This window comes from Equus przewalskii, chromosome 10, assembly GCF_037783145.1.
Source record: "Equus przewalskii isolate Varuska chromosome 10, EquPr2, whole genome shotgun sequence".
NCBI classification, from domain to species: Eukaryota; Metazoa; Chordata; class Mammalia; order Perissodactyla; family Equidae; genus Equus; species Equus przewalskii.
In genome coordinates this window covers 59,365,898-59,385,422 of record NC_091840.1, presented here as the reverse complement: position 1 = coordinate 59,385,422, position 19,525 = coordinate 59,365,898, and the positions used below count along the sequence as shown (strand labels likewise).

Here is a 19,525-nt window from a genome sequence, read left to right as displayed (position 1 = left end):
CTCTTGATGATGTGGTGTTGGGATAAAGAAGGAAAAACAGATCCGTGGAACAGAATAGAGTCAAAAATTAGACCCACGTATATCTGGAATACTGATTTCCAACAAAGGTGTAAAGGCAATTCAGTGGAGAAAGGATAGGCTTTTCAACACATGGTTTTGGAATAATTGGATGTTCATGTACAAATAATAATGAATTTTGAGTCCTATCTCATATCATATATGAGAATCAACTAAAAATGAATCATATACCTAAATGTAAAACCTCAAATTATAAAATTTCAAAGGAAAAACAGTTGAAAATCTTTGTGACCTTGGTATAGGCAAAGATTTCTTAAGTATGACACCAGAAGCACAATTCATAAGGAAAAAATGTGAAGTTGGACTTCATCAAAATTAAAAAGTGCTCTTCAGAAGACACTATTAAGAGAATGACAGAAGGCACATATTAGGGGAAAATATTTGTAAAGCATATATCTGATAAAGGACTTAGAGAATATGTAAAAAGAGTTCTCGAAACTTGTGATCTAACAACCCGTAAAAAATTGACAAAAGATAAACAGACCCTTTACCAAAGAATATATATAGGTGGCAAATAAGCACAGGAAAAAATGTTCAACACCGTTTGTCATGAGGGAAAGTCAAGTTGAAACCACATTGAAGTATCATTACACACTTTTAGAATTGATAACACTGAAATGACTGACCATACCAAGTTTTGGTGAAAACGTGGAGAAACTAGAACTCTCATGCAAATGTAAGAAAGGTGTAACCACTTTGGGAAACAGTTCTGTGATTTTTTTAAGGAGTTAAATGTATGCCTACCATGTGACCTAGCCATTCTACTCCTAGGTATTTACCCAGAGAAAAGAAACGTGTTCGTACAGAGATCTGTACGTAAATATTCATGGCCAGTTTTGTAATAGCTTAAAACTGGAAACAACCCAAAAGTTCATCAACAAGTAAATGGATAAACTGTGATAGACCCATGAAATGGAATAGTACTCAGCAATGTAAAGGGATGACCTGTTTTTTGATGTACCATATAACGTGCATGAAACTCCAAAAAGAAGTCAGGCCAAAAGAGACTACGTATTCTGATTCCACTTATGAAATTCTAGAGAAGGGAAACTATAGTGACAGAAAGCAGATCAGTGGTTGCCCCGTGCTGGAAGGAGAAATTACAAAGGGGCACAAGGAAACATTGTCAGTGATAGATATTTTCATTGTCTTGGTTGTGCCAGTGGTTATACAGGTGTATACATACATCAGAGCTTATGAACTCGTACAGGTTACATGTGTACGGTTTATTCTGTCTCTGTTACACCACTGTGTAACTATCTCAATAAAGCTATTAGAAAATTGATGCTTAATGTTTCGGGAGTATTTACTGCACTTTGTCTCCTGTGGCTTGTTCTCACTTTGAAGTAGGTAAGTGGGTAGCATGAGCAGTTACACGTGAGGAAACAGGCTTAGAGGAGGTTAACTAGCTTACTCCTGCCCACCCTGCTGACTAGTGCAGACCAGGGCCACTCTTGCTGCCAGAGGGACGGGAGGTCTCCACCCGTTGTCCTGGATTCTAAGACTGAGGTTATCTCCTTCTCTTTTTCCACTATTCCTTTGGGAAGCCACGTTTTATTTGTGTTCTCCTAATGTTTCTCCTATAGCCGTTAACAGGAAACAGGTGCTGCACGGTGTGTGACCTGTCTCATGCTCTCCCTCAGGGCACAGTCGTTCGCTGAGCGCCTGCGGCTGGGAATTGCGGTGATTCACGGAGAGGCGCAGGACGCCGAGTCTGACTTGGTGGATGGCCGGCATTCCCCGCCCATGGTCAGGAACGTGGCTGCCATCCACCCCAGCCTGGAGATCCCCAGTAAGTGTGCTGGCCCCCCTTTGTTGTTTCATCTTTGATTTTAAGGCTGGGTTAATTTTTTTTTCAAATGTGAATTACCTCTTCTCTCTGTTTTTAAGTTGGCAAACTGATCAATGCCTTCCCTGGCCTGGCTGCAACATGCCCTTCTGGCGGCCCTGTGCATCGCAGAGCTCTCAGACACGGTCTGTCTGATCATAGCAAGACCTGTGAAAATGTGCAGACTGTTCAGCCTGTGGCACCTCAGGGAGCTGCATTCATTCCCTCAGTAATATAGCCTATAGTTTAACAGACGCAAAAAAGCTTTTTATGCACAAGATTATTCACTGTAGTGTTATTTTTAATGCAAAATATTGGAAAGGTCGAAATGGTTTACCAGAGGGTAGAGCTTGATAAATTATGCTGCATCAGTCCAACTACTTATTCAGCCCTTTGAAACAGTTAAGACTATGGAAACGAGAACATCTGTGAATGCATCTGAGTAGGCAGAATACGAGAGTGTAGACCTTTGTGCAAGGACCGGGAGGAAATAGGAAGGATGAAAATAGTCGTGACGAGCTGGCAAGAGTTATGTGTGCATTGATTTTTGTTTTTAGAAACTTCCCTTGTCCTTTAGTAATATCTTTTCAGTAAAAAAAAAATACCGCCTTTGAGTCTGTTGGAGAGGAAAAACTTTTCCTCTACCCTCTTTAGGTTCCCTGCTTGGGGGCCTGCAAATGAAAGTGACGAAAGACAGGTTAGCAAGAGAAAGACAGATTTTAGGAGTTTCGAATTTGGGGCTTCTGTACCGTCTTAGTAGGAGAAGGGCCTGGGGAAAAGGGAACTTAGAGAAAACAGAAGACGTCTTACTGGAGGAAGAGGGGAAGAGGGAAAGGGCGCTTGTGGGAAAACAAATGACTTAGGAAAGATAAACGGGGCCCTAGGAGAATGGGTGGGAGATGTGACAGTTTTGCGACAATGTCTGTTTAGAGGCAGTGCCGACTTCTAGTCTGGATGAGGAGAGCCCATCTTCCCTGGTGCTTCCTAGGGTGGGATTTATGGCGATGGAATTCTTCTCGGAGGCTCTGCTTTTAGGCAAATAAAGGATTTCAGGAACTCAGCTCCCTTTGGCTCAAAATGATTTTTATGCCACTGTGGCGTATTCTGGACCCTTCCAGGCTCTGGCTTCGCCTAGGAGTTGGCTCCTTTATGGACAGAGGAAAGCTCAAGGGGAATGGGAAGTGGCCGTGACAGAGCTGAGATTGTCGCTGGGCCTGTGGGTCTCACTGGGCTGAGGTGGGGATGGCAGGCATCCAGGCAGGGGAGGCGGGCTGCCGGGATGGCCTGGAGGGCAGGGGGGCAGGCTCTGGAGGTGCAAGGGCTGGCGTTTGTGTCTTGCGGCGGGAACAACACCACCCTGACTTCCAGAAGGTCCTTGGAGGGACGAGATAGGGATAAGGAAGCAATATTCTGCTGAAATATTAACTGGGGGGATCTTGAATGCTACTTAATAAGCTTGCCTTAATAAGCTTGTCAAATGCTCTCGAGCTGGGGGCAGTTAGGGAGGGGCGGGTGTCTTCAGAAGTCCAGGCCTCGGTCAGCGTTGGGACAGACTGCAGGGAAGAGAGGCGAGAAACAAGGCCAGATGTGGCAGGCTGGTGAAGCTGAGCAAGTGCACAGTGTGGGGGCTTTCATCTTGGGCTGCGAGGCCCAACCCAGTGGCCGCAGTGGCGTGTGGCTCCTGCCCACTGGAATGAGGTGACAGGAGTTGAGGCATGCAGCAGTGTGAAGGACAGGCAGTCTTGATGTGAAAACCGTAATGTGGAAGATCTCATTGATCAATTGTTTATTGATTACATGTTAAAATGACGTTTTGATAGATTGGATTAAACAAACTATATAATTAAAATTAATTTCACCTGTTTGTGCTTTTGTACCGTGGCTACTAGAAAATCGGAAGTTAGCATGTGACTTACATTCGTGACTCAGTGTACACCACTGCTCTTGGGGGTGGCGGTGGGCTTGTGCAGCTCGAAAGCCCGTGCTCTCCCCATGCTCTTCTTGGCGCTGCCCGGTGATGGGGGTTTAAAGAGGCGGGGGAGCCGGGCAAGAGCCGGGGACACTTTAGCGTCCGCCCAGCTGCGAGCCTGTGCCCGTGCGGACCTTTCCCTGCCTGTGCGCCAGGCTGCTGGGCGCTCACCGTCTGGCAGCCCTGCCCCTCCAGCCTATGCCGCGCCCTGAGGGGCTTCTGGCGGGACCTCGGCAGCCGCGGGGTTGAGCCGGTTCCCTGAGTGCGGAGGAGACGCGTCCCCACTCAGAGGTTTGCAGGCACGTGGGCTGCGCTCGCTCGGGACCGCGCAGCCACCTGGAGGTGCACGGGTGCCTTCCTAACTTGGGCGCGTCCCGGTGGCCCCGCAGCCTCGCGGCCTGCAGCGCGGAGGAGCCGCCTTCCCGTGGACACGGAGGGGCTGCCGGCTGCCCAGCGCTCGCCCGCCTTCCCTTCTCGGCCTCAGGTTCAGCCTGTGTCCCTCACGGTTTCACTTTTAAGTAGAATGTTTCTGTGTTTACATTTTCACTCAAGTGGTGTTTACTAGAGGACTTTTGGGGGAGTATACCAGAATTTTAGTTTCACAGATCCTGAATATTAAACATTTTTGCACATTTGATGGCTTGACAATCTATGTATAATGCTTAATAGCAAATAGATATATGAAGGGAAAAGAAAGCATTCATCCTATTGCATCTCAAATATGTATTTTGAGGTTTTGATTATATCAAAAAGATTTTGATATTTAGCATTAGACTTAAAAAATTATTTTTAATTTGTATCTTCTGGTTTCCTATAGATGAAAAATGCCACCTAAAAAAGAAAATAATAAAAATACTTTTTCAGAATATAAACATATTGTATAATTATTTAGAACATTATGATGTGTAAAATTTAGAAGAAAATAATAATCAGTGCTTAATTCCACTGTTGAGAGCCATACACACCACTTTGGTCAGTGGGCTTCCTTTCATTGTCGTTTCTGATTTTCATAGAGCTGTGATCCATGCTGATTATGTAATTGTGCATATTGCTGTCTTGGCCCAGCTTTATAATATAGCTTTTCCCAAGTCATTAAAAACTTGTAAATAGCATTTTGCATGGCCGTATAGCATCCCATCTTAATGGATGTGGCGTAGACCACCCAGCTGGGGTCTAACCGGGTATTTATGTTTTCTCCTGCTCTTTGCCAATATAATGTTGCAGTGCACATATGTGGGTAAAAAACTCTTTCCATACTTTGGCTTATTTCGTTATAAGTTTTTGAAAGTGAGATTAGTGGGTCAAAAGATATGACTATTTATATGGCTCTTTGTCAAATTGATTTCCTAAAGGGCTATGCCATCATACTCTCATTGGCGTGGGAGTTAAGTGCCTGGGAAAAGGAGTGTTGCAAATGTAAAAAATTTCTTCAGTTCTGGCATTGTCTTGTTTTGTTTGGTTTTACTTTTCTGTTCCCTCCCCCACACCAACCTAGGTTCCCATTTGGCATTTGATTGTCATCCGTCTTTAGTCTCTTTTAATCTGAAGCAGTGGTTCTCAACTAGGCATGGGGGCGGGGGGGTGTTGTCCCTTGGAGGACCTTTGGAAATGTCTGGAGACTTTTTTCGATTGTTCCAGTTGAGGGGCACTGCTGGCCTCTAGTGAGTAGAGGCCAAGGATGCTGCTAAACATCCTGCAGCACACAGCACAGCCCCAAGCAAGGGATGCTCTCCCCAGATGGCACATTGCCAAGGTTGAGAATCCCTCATCTAGAGCACTTCTTCTGTTTTTTTCCTTTGTGTGACATTGACCTTTTTAAATAATTTGAAGTGAAAGTTGTGTAACATAGGATTAACCATTTTGAAGTCACAGTTCACTGGCATTTAGTACACTCACCATGTTACACAACGACCATTTCTCTCTAGTTTCACGCTTTTCATCTCAGAAGAACGCCCCTACCCGTTAAGCAGTCATTCCCCATCCCTTTCCCCCAGCCCCTGGCACCACTAATTTGCTTTATGTCCCTTTGAATTTGCTTGTGCCGGACATTTCGTATAGATGGAATCATACAATACGTGATCTTTTGTGTCTGGTTTCTTTCACTTAGCATAATGTCTTTGAAGTTCATCCAAGTTGTTGCAAGTACTAGTACTTCTTTCATTCTTTTTTTGTGTGTTTTTTTTTGAGGAAGATTAGCCCTGAGCTAACATCTACTGCCAATTCTCCTCTTTTTGCTGAGGAAGACTGGCCCTGAGCTAACATCTGTGCCCATCTTCCTCCACTTTATATGTGGGACGCCTGTCACAGCATGGCTTGATAAGCAGCATGTGGGTCTGGGCCCAGAATCTGAACCAGTGAACCCCGGGCCACCGAAGCAGAGTGCACGAACTTAACTGCTGTGCCACCGGGCCGGCCCCAGTACTTAATTCTTTTTGATGGCTGAATGATACTCTGCTGTATGTATATGCCATAATTTGTTTATCCATTCATCCGTTGAGGGACACTTGAGTTATTTCTTCCTTTTGGCTATAATGCTCTGCGTTCGTGTAGAAGTTTCTTGGGGGCATATGATTTCGTTTCTCCAGGGTCTATACCTAGGATTAGAATTGCTGAATCGTATGGTAATTTTAACTTTTTGAGGAACCACCAGACTGTTTTCCACAGTGCCATTTTACATTTCTACTAGTAATGTACGAAGGTTCCAATTTTTCCACACCCTTAGCATTTATTCTCTCACTTTTTGGTTGTAGTTGTCCTAGTGGGTATCAAGGAGTAGTTCGTTGTAGTTTTGATTGCGTTTCCCTGATGGCTGATGATGTTGAGCATCTTTTCACGTGTGTGTTGTCCATTTGTATGTCTTCTTTGGAGAAACGTCTATTCAAATTCTTTGTTCATTTTTAAATTAGATTGTCGTTTTATTGTTGAGTTGTAAAAGTTGTTTATATATTATGAACACTAGACTCTCATCAAATGTATAGTATGCAGATATTTTCTCCCATTCTGTAGGTTTTCTTTTCACTTCCTTGGTAGTGTCCTTGGATGCACAAAAGTTTTAATTTTGATGAAGTCCAATTTATCTGTTTTTTTGTTTGTTGCTTGTCTTTTGGTGTCATGTCTAAGAAGGCTTTGCCAAATCCAAGGTCATGAAAATTTACCTCCTGTGTTTTCTGCTTAAGACTTTTATAGTTTTAGCTCTTATTTTTAGATCTTTGGTTAATTTTGAGTTAATTTTTGTATATGGTTTGAGGTAGGAGTCTGACTTCATTCTTTTGCCTATGGATATCAGTTTTCCCAGCACGATTTGTTAAAAAGACTTTAATGGAATAATCTGCTCATTCTTGTAAAAAATCAATTATAAGTGTCCATCGATGGAAGAGTAAATAAAGAAAATGTATAAAACAAAACAATTTTATACACATATACAATGGAATGTTATTCAGCTATAAAAAAGAAGGAAATCCTGCCTTTTATGACAACATGGATGGACCTTGAGGGCATTATGCTAAGTGAGATAAGTCAGAGAAAGACAAGCACTTATGATCTCACTTACATGTAGAATCTTAAAAAAAAAGAAAAAGCCAAACTCATAGAAACAGAGAGTAGAATGGTGGTTGCCAGGGGCCAGGGAGGTGGAGAAATGGGGAGATGTTGGTCAAAGGGATGAACTTTGAGTTAGAGGAAGAGTGACCTTGGGGATCTAATGCACAGCATGGTGACTGTAATTAACAGTGCTGTATTACGTACTGGAGAGTTGCTAAGAGAGTAGATCTTAAATGTTCTCGCCACACAAGAAAACTGTAGTCATGTGAGGTGATGGGTGTTCCACCTCATCTTACTGTGGTAATCATTTTGCAGTATATACGTGTATCAAGTCATCACATTGTACATCTGAGACTTACACAATGTTATATGTCAGTTATATCTCAATAAAGCTAAGGGAAAAAATCAATTGACCATAAATGTTTGGGTTTATTTCTGGAATCTCAGTTCTAATCCAGTGATCTGTATCTCTGTCTTTATGCCAATCCCACACTGTTTTGATTAGTGTAGCTTTGTGATAAGTTTAGAAATAGGGAAATGTGAGCCTTTCCAACTTTCTTCTCTTTCAAGGTTGTTTTGGCTATTTGGGCTCCCTTGTATTTCCATATGAATTTTAGGATCAGTTCATTTCTGCAAAAAAAGCAGTTGGGATTCTGGTGGAGATTGCATTGAATCTGGAGATCCCTTTGGGTAGAAGTCTTCCAGTCCATGAACATGGGATGTCTTTCCGTTTATTTATGTTTTCTTTAGTTTCTTTTAGCAGTGTTGTAGTTTTTGGTGTACAAGTCTTTCACCTTCTGCGTTAAATTTATTCCTAGGTATTTTATTCATTTTGATGCTTTCATAAATGGAGTTGTTTTCTTAATTTCTTCTTCAGATTGTTCATTACTGATGTGTAGAAGCACAGCTGATTTTCGTGTGTTGATCTTGTAGCTTTGGTGAATTTGTACGTTAACTTTAGTAGTTTCTGTGTGGATTCTTTAGTATTTTCCATATGTAGGATCATGTCATTTGCTAATAGAGATAGTTTTACTTATTCCTATCCATTCTGGATGTGTTTTCTTTCTTTTTTGGGCCTACTTGTCCTGGCTAGCACATCCAGTACAATACTGAATAGCAGTGGTGAAAGCGAGCATCCTTGTCTGCTTCCTGATCTTAGGGAAAGTTTTCAGTCTTTTGTTAAGTATGATGTTAGCTGTGGGTTTTTCCTAGTTACCCTTTATTAGGTTGAGGAAGTTCCCTTCTCTTCCTGGTTTCTTGAGTCTTTTTATCATGAGATGTTAACTTTTTTTTTTTTTTGGTGATGAAGATTGTCCCTGAGCTAACATCTGTGCCACTCATCCTCTATTTGGTATGTGGGTCACCTCCATAGCATGGCTTGAGCATGGCTTGATGAGCGGTGTGTAGGGACCTGAACCTGCGAACCCTGGGCTGTCAAAGAAGAGTGTGCAAATGTAACCACTGTGCCACCGGGCTGGCCCCATGAGAGGTTAGCTTTTTAATGGCTTTGGTTTACTTTTTAATATAGAAACTTGTGTGTGTGTGTGTTTTATTCGACCAGTGCTGATTCCTAAAGAAAAGCCCCCAATCACGGTTGTTGGCGATGTGGGAGGAAGGATCGCCATCATTGTGGTATGTAGATCTCTTTTATTATTATCAGCTGTATTTACCATGTTATTCTGTTGACTTATTTGTTAATTACGTGGGGATAGTGGTATGGCCAGGTAAGTCTCATTTAAGTTGGTGCCTTGTGCTAAATCTTTACTTTGGTCCAAAAATTGCAAATTGTCATCGTTAGTTTAACAAATTGCTAACTACTCAGTTAACTAAATATTGTGTAACTGTTTGTCATAACATGGGAACTTGTTTTGTGATCAAAGTAGGATACTTTGAAAGTTGATCGTAATTGTTTAAAACACACATCCTCTCACACTTCACAAAACCACTGCACAGGAGTACATTTAGTACCTGGCTAGTTTACAGAAGAGTAAAGTGAACATGTGGGTACTCACTACTCAACTTGGAAACAGAACATTGTCAAGTCCCCTTGAAGCTGCCTCTGGGCGTCTCCCTGGTCTCTCTCCTCTTCCCCTCAGAGGTTGTCGCTAGCCTGAACGTCATCCTTCATGCCCTTGCTCGTCTTCACAGTCTGCTGTGAGTGAGTGTGTCCCTAAACACTGTATTGTTTGTTTTACATGTTTTTGATGTTTATGTAATGAAGTCTTTGTGTACTTTGTGACTTTGTGTTCAACCCTGTTTTCAGGTTTCTCTGTGTAGTAACGTGCAGTTGTGCGTTGTTCTTTTTCACTGCTGTATGATGTTCCATGTTTAACTATTACACAGCTTATATATATCTGTTCTCCAGGCATTGATCATACAGAGTTTTTTCATTTCCAAATAATACTGCTTGGAACATTCTTGCACCTGTTTTCTGGTACATCCATGCAAGACTTTCTAGGTGCCTGGGAGTGGAGTTGTGGGTCTGAAGGTATGCCTATTTTCAGCTTTACTAGGTGGCGCCAAATTGTTCCCACAGCAGCTGCACTGGTTTTCTAGCCTCCGTGGTGGGAGCCCCACGTTCTCCCCAGTGCTTGTAATTTTGCTTGCACCTTTTTTGAGTTGGAAAATTTCTGATGCCACCCTACAGGGTAATAGCTGTCCATTAATTTGTTCCTTAATTAGCAAGTTCTGTAGTGACAAGATGCTAGGTAGCACTTTATTCCCTTTCTACTGCATCTGCATTTAAAGAAAAAACTTTTTATTTTGAAGTGATTATAGATTTGTAGGAAATAGCCAAAAGAAATTAAAAAGTATGAGGAGGTCTTGTGTGCTCTTTACCTTCCTTCCTCCCTGCTTGACTGTAGTGCAGTTACGCAATCCGGAATTTCACGTCACTACGATCCACGAGCTGCTTCAGACAGCAGCAGTGTGACGGGTGTGTGTGGGTGTGTGCAGTCTTTCTCATGTGTGGCTTTGTGTCGCCACCACTGCAGTCAAGATGCAGAACTAGTGCATCACCAGGAAGCTCCCTCGCTGCCCCTTTGTAGCCACACCGCCCAGTCCCTCACTGTGGCAATCACCAATCTGTCCCGTCTCTGTCATCGTTATTTCAAGAAAGTCATGCAAATGGAAAGTATAGTATGTGACCTTTGAGACTGGCTTTCCACTTAGCGCAGTTCCCTGGAGAGCCCTCTGGCTTGCGCTGTGGCCTCCGCCTCCCCGTTTATTGTGGACACCGCTCCATGTGCTCAGGCGCCGCGGTTTTGTTTGACCTCTCATCTGGTGAAGGACATCTGGGTGTTCCCAGTTTTCTGCTATTAGAAATAAAATTGCTATATGCCCATTTCTGTATGGGTTTTTGTGTGAACAGAGTTTTGATTTTTCTGGGATAAATAACCAAAAGTGCATTTGTTGGATTGCATGGTAATTGCAAGTTTAGTTTTGTAAGAACCTGTCAAACTGTTTTTCAGAGTGGCCGTACCATTTTACCACTAGCACTTTTAAAGTAACATGTATATGTTTTTCTTTGATTATAGTAACGTCAGTATCCATTTGAAAAGAGTCATATATGTTTATAAAATAAATACATGAATATGTATTTAACTCTAGACAATGCTCGATGCCCTCATGGGCTTAAAATGACCTTAGTGGGCTGGGTGTGGTAGGAAGGACTCAGTTTCCCACCTCCTGTGTGTCTCCCTTACTGCTCACTTAGAACACCTTACTTCTGACACCAGATGTGGGGGGAAGCTGGCACACCAAGCAATTCTCTGTGACACCAGCTGGTGTCCTACAATTTAAGCCAATTCTGACACTCTACCTGGAGAGAGCGTCATACCCCACAGGTTACGGGCTCAGTCCCACAAGACCACCCCCACTTCAGGTGCCAATTGCAAGTAGCAGGTCCCCAGGTCCCCACAGCTTCTGTACAATTTGGATACAAGTCAGGGGTTCTCTGACCCCCTCCACGGGCTCCATCAGTTTGCTAGAGCGGCTCACAGAACTCAGGGAGACCCTTTACTTACTATTACCAGTTTCCTATAAAGGACACAGAGGAACAGGCAGGTGAAGAGACACACAGGAGGAGGTCTGGGAGGGTCCCGAGCGCAGGAGCTTCTGTCCCCATGGAGCTGGAGTGCGCCACCCTCCCGGTGTGGCTGTGTTCGCCCACCTGGAAGCTCTCCAAACCCCCTACTATTGGGGTTTCTGGAGGCTTCCTCACACGGGCACGGTCGACCATTAACTGCATTTCCAGCGCTCTCCCCTCTCTGGAGAAGGGGTGGGGGCTGACAGTTCTCAGCTCATCATGGCTTGGTCTTTCTGGGGACCACCCCCATGCAGGAGCCATCCAGGAGTCGCCCCAGAGTCGCCTCGTTAGAACAAAAGATGTTCCTGGTGCTCTTATCACTTAGGAATTTACAAGGGTTAGGAGCTTGGTGCCAGGAGCGGGGGGCAGAGACCAACATATGTATTTTTGTTTTATCTCACACTGGGAATCTGTGTCCATAGATTAGAAACCATTGGACTGGGTATTTTGTTAAAAATAATGTTACTGTTTTCCCGTTATGAATATGTATGTAAAAAGCATATTTCCCATATGTCCAGTAGAGAAAATTTGGAAAATAAGGAAAAGTAGCAAGAAAAGAGGAAAGAACCACCCAGAATCAAAAGCATCTTCCACCAGTTTTACTGCGAATTAGAAGAAAGCATTTGGCGAGCCTCTGTGGAGCGCCTGCACGGTGGGGCACGGTTCTGGACAGCAGGGCTAAGTAGACGCAGACCCCAGGGAGCCCTGGGGTGGAGAGACAGCTGTGGAAGGCAGTGCCGTGCAGGAGGAGCTCCCTGTGAGAGGCCTGGAGGGAATGCAGAGGGAGCACAGTGACGAGCCCGTGTGACCAGCTGTCTGGACACATTAAAATGGAACAGCAAATTTGTCATAGTAGAATTAGTCCGACCCTTTCTTTTTCCTAGTCATTTAAACCCACCTTTGTGAAGGTGTTCATGTACCTTTTGCTCCATCTGTAATTTGACAGGATGACATTATCGATGATGTTGACAGCTTTCTGGCTGCGGCAGAGACCCTGAAGGAAAGAGGTGCATATAAGATCTTCGTGATGGCGACTCATGGCTTGTTGTCTTCAGATGCTCCCCGACTGATCGAAGAATCTGCCATAGACGAGGTACCGGAGCCAGGCCCAGTGCGGGCCGCCGCTCTGCCACTCGGGCACCGCCTCATCTGCAGTTACAAAGGATAGGTAGAAGGATGAGCTATTTTGCACTGAACAATGGTTTGCAAACATGGGTTATGTTTGTGTTTCATTCACTATAAGCCTCTGTCTCTATAAGCCCCTGGTAATAGTAGCTTTAGTAACTCTGATAAACGGAGCACACTGTCTACGCCGGCACTGCCCAGTGCTCCATCACAGCCCACGGGGTCCGCGTCAGCGCTCCTTCTAGAGAGATGAGAGATCGGGCATCAGGAAAGTTGAGTGACTTCTTAAGATCAGACAGCTCCTGGGCTCAGTGTTTGGGTTCAGACCTTAGTTTGCTTGACGCCAAAGCCCAGCCTTCTCCCTGGTACAGACGCCCCTGGAATGAAACTGGCAGAGGAAGGTAAACAGGGCAGTTTCCTAAGGTGCGGCTGAGCGAGGCTGTCCAGCGTTACTCACCGTGCTTTTCCAGCCCCACACTCCGGAGCTCAGCTGGGAGGTTTGACTGTATAAATCACATTTTTATTATCTCTTAAAAAACAGAAGTGCTGTCCTCTGCATATTCCTGGGTATTGAATCTTGAATTAGTCCAACTCCTTTTACTTCTGCAAGTCCTGGGTTTTTACTTTTCAATGGTAGACATCCCTAAGCCGGGCCCTGTGTTTATCAGCTTTGATGGGTTCCAGATGCCTTAGCGCAGACGGAAGGCTGGACCTGCATGCTCACGTCAGCGCAGCCTCCTCGCTGAGTTGGTCAAAACGTACTGAGAAGCAGGAATGATGTTAAAAGCGTTCAAGGAGGCGAAATCAGCCATACAGAACACATATACTAAGTAAAGCCAGAAGACTTCAGGCCCAGCGCGGCTCTCGGGTCTGGCCATGTGGCACTAGGCGGGCTTCTTACGGGTGCTGTGTGGGTGGATCAGCATGAGCAAACCAGAGGAAGGTGGACGGCGCTGCTGGAGCCAGGCCCCCGAGAGCAGAGTGGGTTCGGACGGGGGGCGTGGAACCAGCAGGGCCTGCGCGGTCTGGCAGCAGAGCTCTTCCCTGGGGAGGCTGCCGCATCGGTGCTTTGCGCCCCTGGGAGCCCTGTCACTGATACTCTTCGTGGGGAGCCGGGTCAGTAACTAAGATCTAAACAGGGGTCCTGTGTTCACTCTGGTTAGGAAGCTAAGGATTTCCCTAGGAACTTACAGGCAAGTGTGGTCGCCCAACAGATGATAAAGGTACGATCGATGCACGAGTCCTGGCAGAGTCCACGTGTGAGGAGCTGGCGGGGGAGAAGTGGAGAGGCCGGTTCCCCGTCAGAGCAGGGGCCAGTCCAGAGCGCTTGGGGTTGGGAAATCCAGGGTTGGAGTGTTTTCCTTGGTTCCTTTTGAAGCTAAAGCTAGTAGAGTGAAATGTCCGGAACAGGCGCCATAGAGACAAGAATTCTTGGTCCCCGGGGCTTTGGGGCTTTGGGGCATGAGGCATAAGGAGCCACAGCTGGTGGGTGTGGGGTTTCTTTTCGGGAAGATATTGGACACAACTCTGATGTTGTAAAAACCACCGAATTGTACACTTGAGGAGAGTTATGTAGTATGTGAATTGTATGTCAGTAAAGCTGTTATTTTTAAAAAGTGGTTAGAATAAATTCCGAAAAGTCATTCCTCAGTGAGAGCGGTTTTTTAGTGAGGAAAACTGACCCGGAGGGCCGCAGTGACGCCCCCAGTGATGCCCCCAGGGGGCGCTGTGCACGGAGCGCTGCGGCCTGCCTGTCGGCCCTCGCACTGACTGCGCTGACGCGGAAAGCCTGTGTGATGCCAGCGGGAAGGTGCTCTTCCTCTGGGAACTGTCCTCTGCGGGTCATGAGACCTGTGTGCCCTTCATGTCTCCATTTGCTGTAGTGTTACCAGGAAGATCGAATACGGACGGGGAGTCCCAGTAATCACCTGAGGCTGGGTGTTCGCATCCCTGGTGCTGGTTCTGATGATTCCTCATCGTCTCTCTCAGCATCTCATTGTGTGTGCCTCTTTATTATCAGCTGTCTTGAGGCTTATTTTGGAAATAGGGGGTATATATTATAAATAAGAATAAAAAATTACTCCCATTCCTCGTTTTTTTAAGAAGGCTGAGAATTTTTATTTTTTCCCATTTGTAACTGTTGAAAAGTGCTTCTCCTTTTTTAATTTTTATCAAATAACTTTTTAAAGTAACAGCTTTGTTGAGATATAATTCACATACTATACAATTCACCCATTTAAAATACATAGTTCAGTGGTTTCTAGTATATTCACAGAGCTGTGCAGCCATTACCACAATCACTCTTATTGCATTTTCATCACCCCAAAAAAAACCTCATGCCCCTTAGCAGTCATGCCTGTTCCCTCTCAATCCACGCAGCCCCCAGCCCCACCATCCGCCTCTGTCTCTGCAGATTTACCCAATCTGGGCATCTCACGTCAGTGGGATCAGACAGCAGCGGTCTTTCAGGTCTGGCCTCTTTCACTTAGCATAAGGTTTTCAGTGTTCCTCCATCTTATGGCACGTCTCAGTACTTCACTCCTTTTCTTTTTTAAAGATTGGCACCTGAGCTAACATCTGTTACCAATCTTCTTTTTTTTCCTTCTCCCCAAAGCCCCCAGTACATAGCTGCACATTTTTATTTGTGCGTCCTTCTAGTTGTGGCATGTGGCACGCTGCCTCAGCATGGCTTGATGAGTGGTGCCGTGTCCGTGCCCAGGATCCGAACCAGTGAAACCCTGGGCCACCAAAGTGCAGGGCGCCAACTTGACCACTCAGCCATGGGGCGGGCCCACTTCATTCCTTTTATTCTGAATGTGTCATTGTATGGATATGGCGCGTTTCGTCTCTCTATTCCTAAGTTGATGGAGGTCTGGATTGTTCTGCGTTGTGACTGTTGTGATGGTGCTGTTATGAACATTCGTGCATCAGCTTTGGTCTGGACATATGTGTTCAGTTCTCTGGGGTGTGATCCTAGGAGTAGAATTACTGGGTCTTATGGTAACTCTATGTTTAAACTTTTGAGAAACCTCCAGACTGTTTTGCAAAGCAGGCGAACCATTTTACATCCCCACCTGCAGTGTACGAGGGCCCGCTTTCTCCTCATCCTTGCCAACACTTACTGTTCCCTGTCTTTTTGCCTGTAGCTGTGCTAATGGGTGTAGGGTTATCCAGTTTTAACCTGAGAAACACGGCAAGCGTTCATGTTGACTGAGAACATTGTTGCACGTGCGGTACACCCCTGCCCTCAGAGATTTGAGAGTATATCAGATTTTCAAATCAAGCCAGGAAGCTCCGTGGTTTTATGATGCTTTTGGTTTTTTTCTCTTGGTTTGCAGGTGGTGGTTACCAATACAATTCCACATGAAATCCAGAAGCTGCAGTGCCCCAAAATTAAAACCGTGGATATCAGCATGATCCTCTCGGAAGCCATCCGTCGGATTCACAACGGGGAGTCCATGTCCTACCTCTTCAGGAACATCGGCCTAGACGACTGAGCAGCTGCCCTTTCGGAAAACTCCCGAGGGCCAAACTGGAAACGGAAGAATGAGGAATGAGTGCGGGGCGGGGTCCTGCCTGAGCAGGTCTGTTTACAGGGGCTGCGTGTGTTCTGTTCCTTTTTTCTTGTTAATTCCTATGGAGATAGACCAACTTTTTCTGTCGGTTTGGGTGTTTATGAGTTTTTTGGGCAATTTTTATAAAAGAAAAATTATATTCTCCTCTTAAAATAAGTTAAGACCTGGTTGTTTTTAGTTTAACTATTTAAAATGTAACTTAGAATAAGATTTTTAAGCTCACAAACAGCCTTTTTCCAAAGTTGCTGGAGCCCAAGTGCTTAAAAAATTAATAGAGTCCAACAGTCTATATGAAAGCTGCCGTGGAACAGCGAGAGTCTCCCGGGGGATCCAGTCAGGGACGTTTAGAAAAGCTTTTCTAGACGAGCATGTGGAGTACGTGACCATTATTTATTTTCTGTAACAGAAGAAGGAATAAAAACTTACTGTGCTGGTGTGCTTTTTCTGAACTTGTGTTCGGGCATTTGTTTTGTAACTAAAGTAAAGTGAAAGCTGAATATGCGTGCTGTGGATATTGAAATGTTCATCAGCTTGTTTTCTCTTCTGCCGCTTGTCGGGAGGGTGCGATACCCTCTTCAGGATGTGATGGTCCCTGTTCTGTTTGTCCAGTTCTCTGCACCTTCCTGATGTGTCATTTGACTGACATGGAGAGGCCTTGAGTCCCAGGCCGTGGGCCGCCGGGGGCAGGTCAGTGAGCTGGTGCGAGCTGCCGTCTGCATCTGGGCACGGTTTTATTCTGCTCCCTGTTCAACAGCTCAGCCATTCCTGAAACAAAGGCACCACTGCATGCTCTGGGGGAGGAGATGCTGGAGGGGCGTCACAAAGGTCAAGTGATGTCACCCTTGTCGATGTCAGGCATCTAAGTATAGTCTTAGAGTTTAGAGTTCAGAACTCCAAACTTGCACCTTAGACTTTATGACTGTGGAACAGTGGGGTCCCGTGAGTTATGCCAGCATGTCCTTCCACTCAGGTCACGTGGTGGCAGTCCCATCCAATTCATGGAGGATAAAATGAAGACTTTCTCAGAAAGAAAAAGATAACCTTTTCTTCCAAAAACCTTAAACTTTCACTTTTTGCCTGTGTATATAAGAATCTGGAATAAAATAGCTGTTGACTTAGCACAAAATTAAGATCAATCACCTGCTGTTTGCCGTGTCAGGGTTTGTTGGCTCCCCCCAGAGAGCAGCTCGGGAGCTGTGCCTGGTGCAGCTGGGTCCCTGTGTGTGCAGAAGCACTGAGGGCCCCACTCCAGTGGCTGCCCCTGGTGCTAGTGGCCTCCTGGATGTCCCCTCTGCACTCCTTGCACCGGCAGTGCCCAGCCCCCTGCCAGACCCCGCCTCGTTTTACTAATGAGGGGACCGAGTTTGGGAGAAAAGTGCCCCCGACCAGGTTTTCTAATCCCATTAATGACAGCTCTGTCCTCTTGGAAACGTGTCCTTGCTTATTGCAAACCTGTTCCTAGAGATGGGAATGTACGGTCTTCCTCAACGGGCTTAGGAAATACTGCGCTGACAGCTGCCTTGGCCAGTCCCGCTCTGGTCAGCTGCAGGTTGCCATCCTCTGACGGTCGCCACGTTTAGAAGAAGAGCCTGGGGGACAGGTGTCACCTGAGGGGAGCCGGTCTTTGCCCCTGGGGACTTGCACATTAATGCTCCGAAATGGGCTGAAGAAACATCTGAGCGAGGCTCACATCTCAGGACTCTGCTGTGTGTGAGTTTTTCCCCATCTTTTGCCCCTTTTGATACTATCTTATCACAGCTCATTCAGGAGAAAGTTTCCTCTTGGTGGCTGTGTTCACTGAAGTTTGCCTGCGTGGTTTTTCTTAATGTGTCATCCTTCATGAAGAAAAGCCAAATTTACAGAAGAGCAGTAAGTGAAAAAAAAGTGTAACAGGAGTGTTTTCCTCTGGCTGATGAACATATGGCAAAGCTAGGACTCTTCAGACCCACAGAGGCCTGTGGTCACTGCGCTAGCTGGACGGAGGTGACGATGGACACCTGGGAGAATCCACCAGCTGCTGGGGGTTGAGACCCAGGCACCCTCTGGTCACAAATCTTAGCAGAGAGTTGAGGGGCATGGAGAAGGGGCAGCTATATGAGGATCAGGAAGGAGAGGAGGCAGAGAATAAGGAGAAGGAATAGCACAAGTGAAGGCTCTGAGGTGTGGCAATGCCGGTGTGTGGGCTGTCACATCGTAGCCTGATGTGGCTGGAGCAGGAGGAGGGAAGGCAGAGGTGGGGCTCAGGATAGAGACCCTTGAGGGGCAATTGGAGGAGGTTGGGCTCTGCCATGTGGCAAGGAGCACGGTGGGGTTCTGAGGGCCAAAGAGCACAGAAACGGAGGTCTCCCTTCCACCCAAGACCCTCACCACCCACTTCCTCTTCCAGAGAAAACCATGGTTACGAGATTTTTGTGTATTGTAGGCTTTTCCTCAGCCAGAGAAGTCTTGTTGACCTTCCAAACTACTGTTTCCACTAAGCCAAAAATATAAGGAGTTGAACCTAGAAATTCTGTAACAGAAAAAAGGCTAATAGTTAACAGTTTTGGTTATTGTGACGTTATCACTCCGGACAGACAAATATGGGTTGGAACAGTGCTCTCAGGGCATCAAGAACACAGGATGATAGTACAAGGAGCATGAATGAATGCAAGCATAAACAAACACCAGTTCAGCCCTTGCTGTGTGCCAGAATGCTGTTAATTTGGTTCTCATAATTTCTGTGTTACCTTCAAGGCTCCACCTTGAAGTGATGACTAAACAAGGTGACCCTTCAAGCTAGGATTCAGAATGCAGCTTCCTTCTTCCCAGTTTAGTGCTCTTTCCAATCATTTCCTGCATGTTCTGACTAAAGGCTCCCCCTCTGTGACCTGGGGGGTATGGCAGAGCCGGGAGCATGTCTAGCATTCTGTCAAGGCCTTGGCTTGGCCCATTTGTGAGCCTTGATCTGAATCTGAACACTGTTGAGTGACCAGCCTGCCTGCCTAGTCTGTGGGTGGTAACATTTGTGCCTGACAGTTTCAGGTTGGCTGACTCCTGTGAAAACAACATTAGTTGTTCTAGAAGGAGAAGAGAGAGAGACAGAATCTGAATAAATAAAGGCTGAAAACTTCACAAATTTGATGAAAGACATGAATATAAATATCCAAGAAGCTCAGTGAACTTGAAGGAAGATGAACTCAAGGAGACCCACACCAAGACACATTATGATCAAACTGTCAAAAGCTAGACAAAGAATCTTGAAAGCTGTCAGAGAAAAGTGACTTGTCACATATGAGGGATCCTCAGTAAGATTATCAGTAGATTTCTCATCAGAAACTTTGAGG

General features: G+C 45.4%; 1 protein-coding gene and 1 long non-coding RNA gene across 6 annotated transcripts in view; one reads left to right on the top strand and one right to left on the bottom strand.

The window, feature by feature from the left end:
- The window catches only part of PRPSAP2 (phosphoribosyl pyrophosphate synthetase associated protein 2), a 54,865-nt gene extending 38,214 nt beyond the window's left edge, over positions 1–16,651 (top strand). For all 5 annotated transcript variants that reach the window (XM_070563588.1, XM_070563589.1, XM_070563586.1 and 2 more), the window contains 4 exons: positions 1,722–1,870; positions 8,977–9,047; positions 12,449–12,595; positions 15,966–16,651. In XM_070563588.1, coding sequence (XP_070419689.1) covers positions 1,722–1,870; positions 8,977–9,047; positions 12,449–12,595; positions 15,966–16,124 — 526 coding nt within the window. In that variant the 3' untranslated portion in view covers positions 16,125–16,651. The remainder of the gene's footprint in view (positions 1–1,721; positions 1,871–8,976; positions 9,048–12,448; positions 12,596–15,965) is intronic.
- Positions 12,087–12,537, bottom strand: LOC139074166 (uncharacterized). Its single transcript, XR_011523697.1, has 2 exons — positions 12,401–12,537; positions 12,087–12,268 (listed from the first exon to the last, which is right to left on the bottom strand). It is a non-coding gene; the product is annotated as an uncharacterized lncRNA (long non-coding RNA).
- Positions 16,652–19,525: the final 2,874 nt, after the last annotated feature.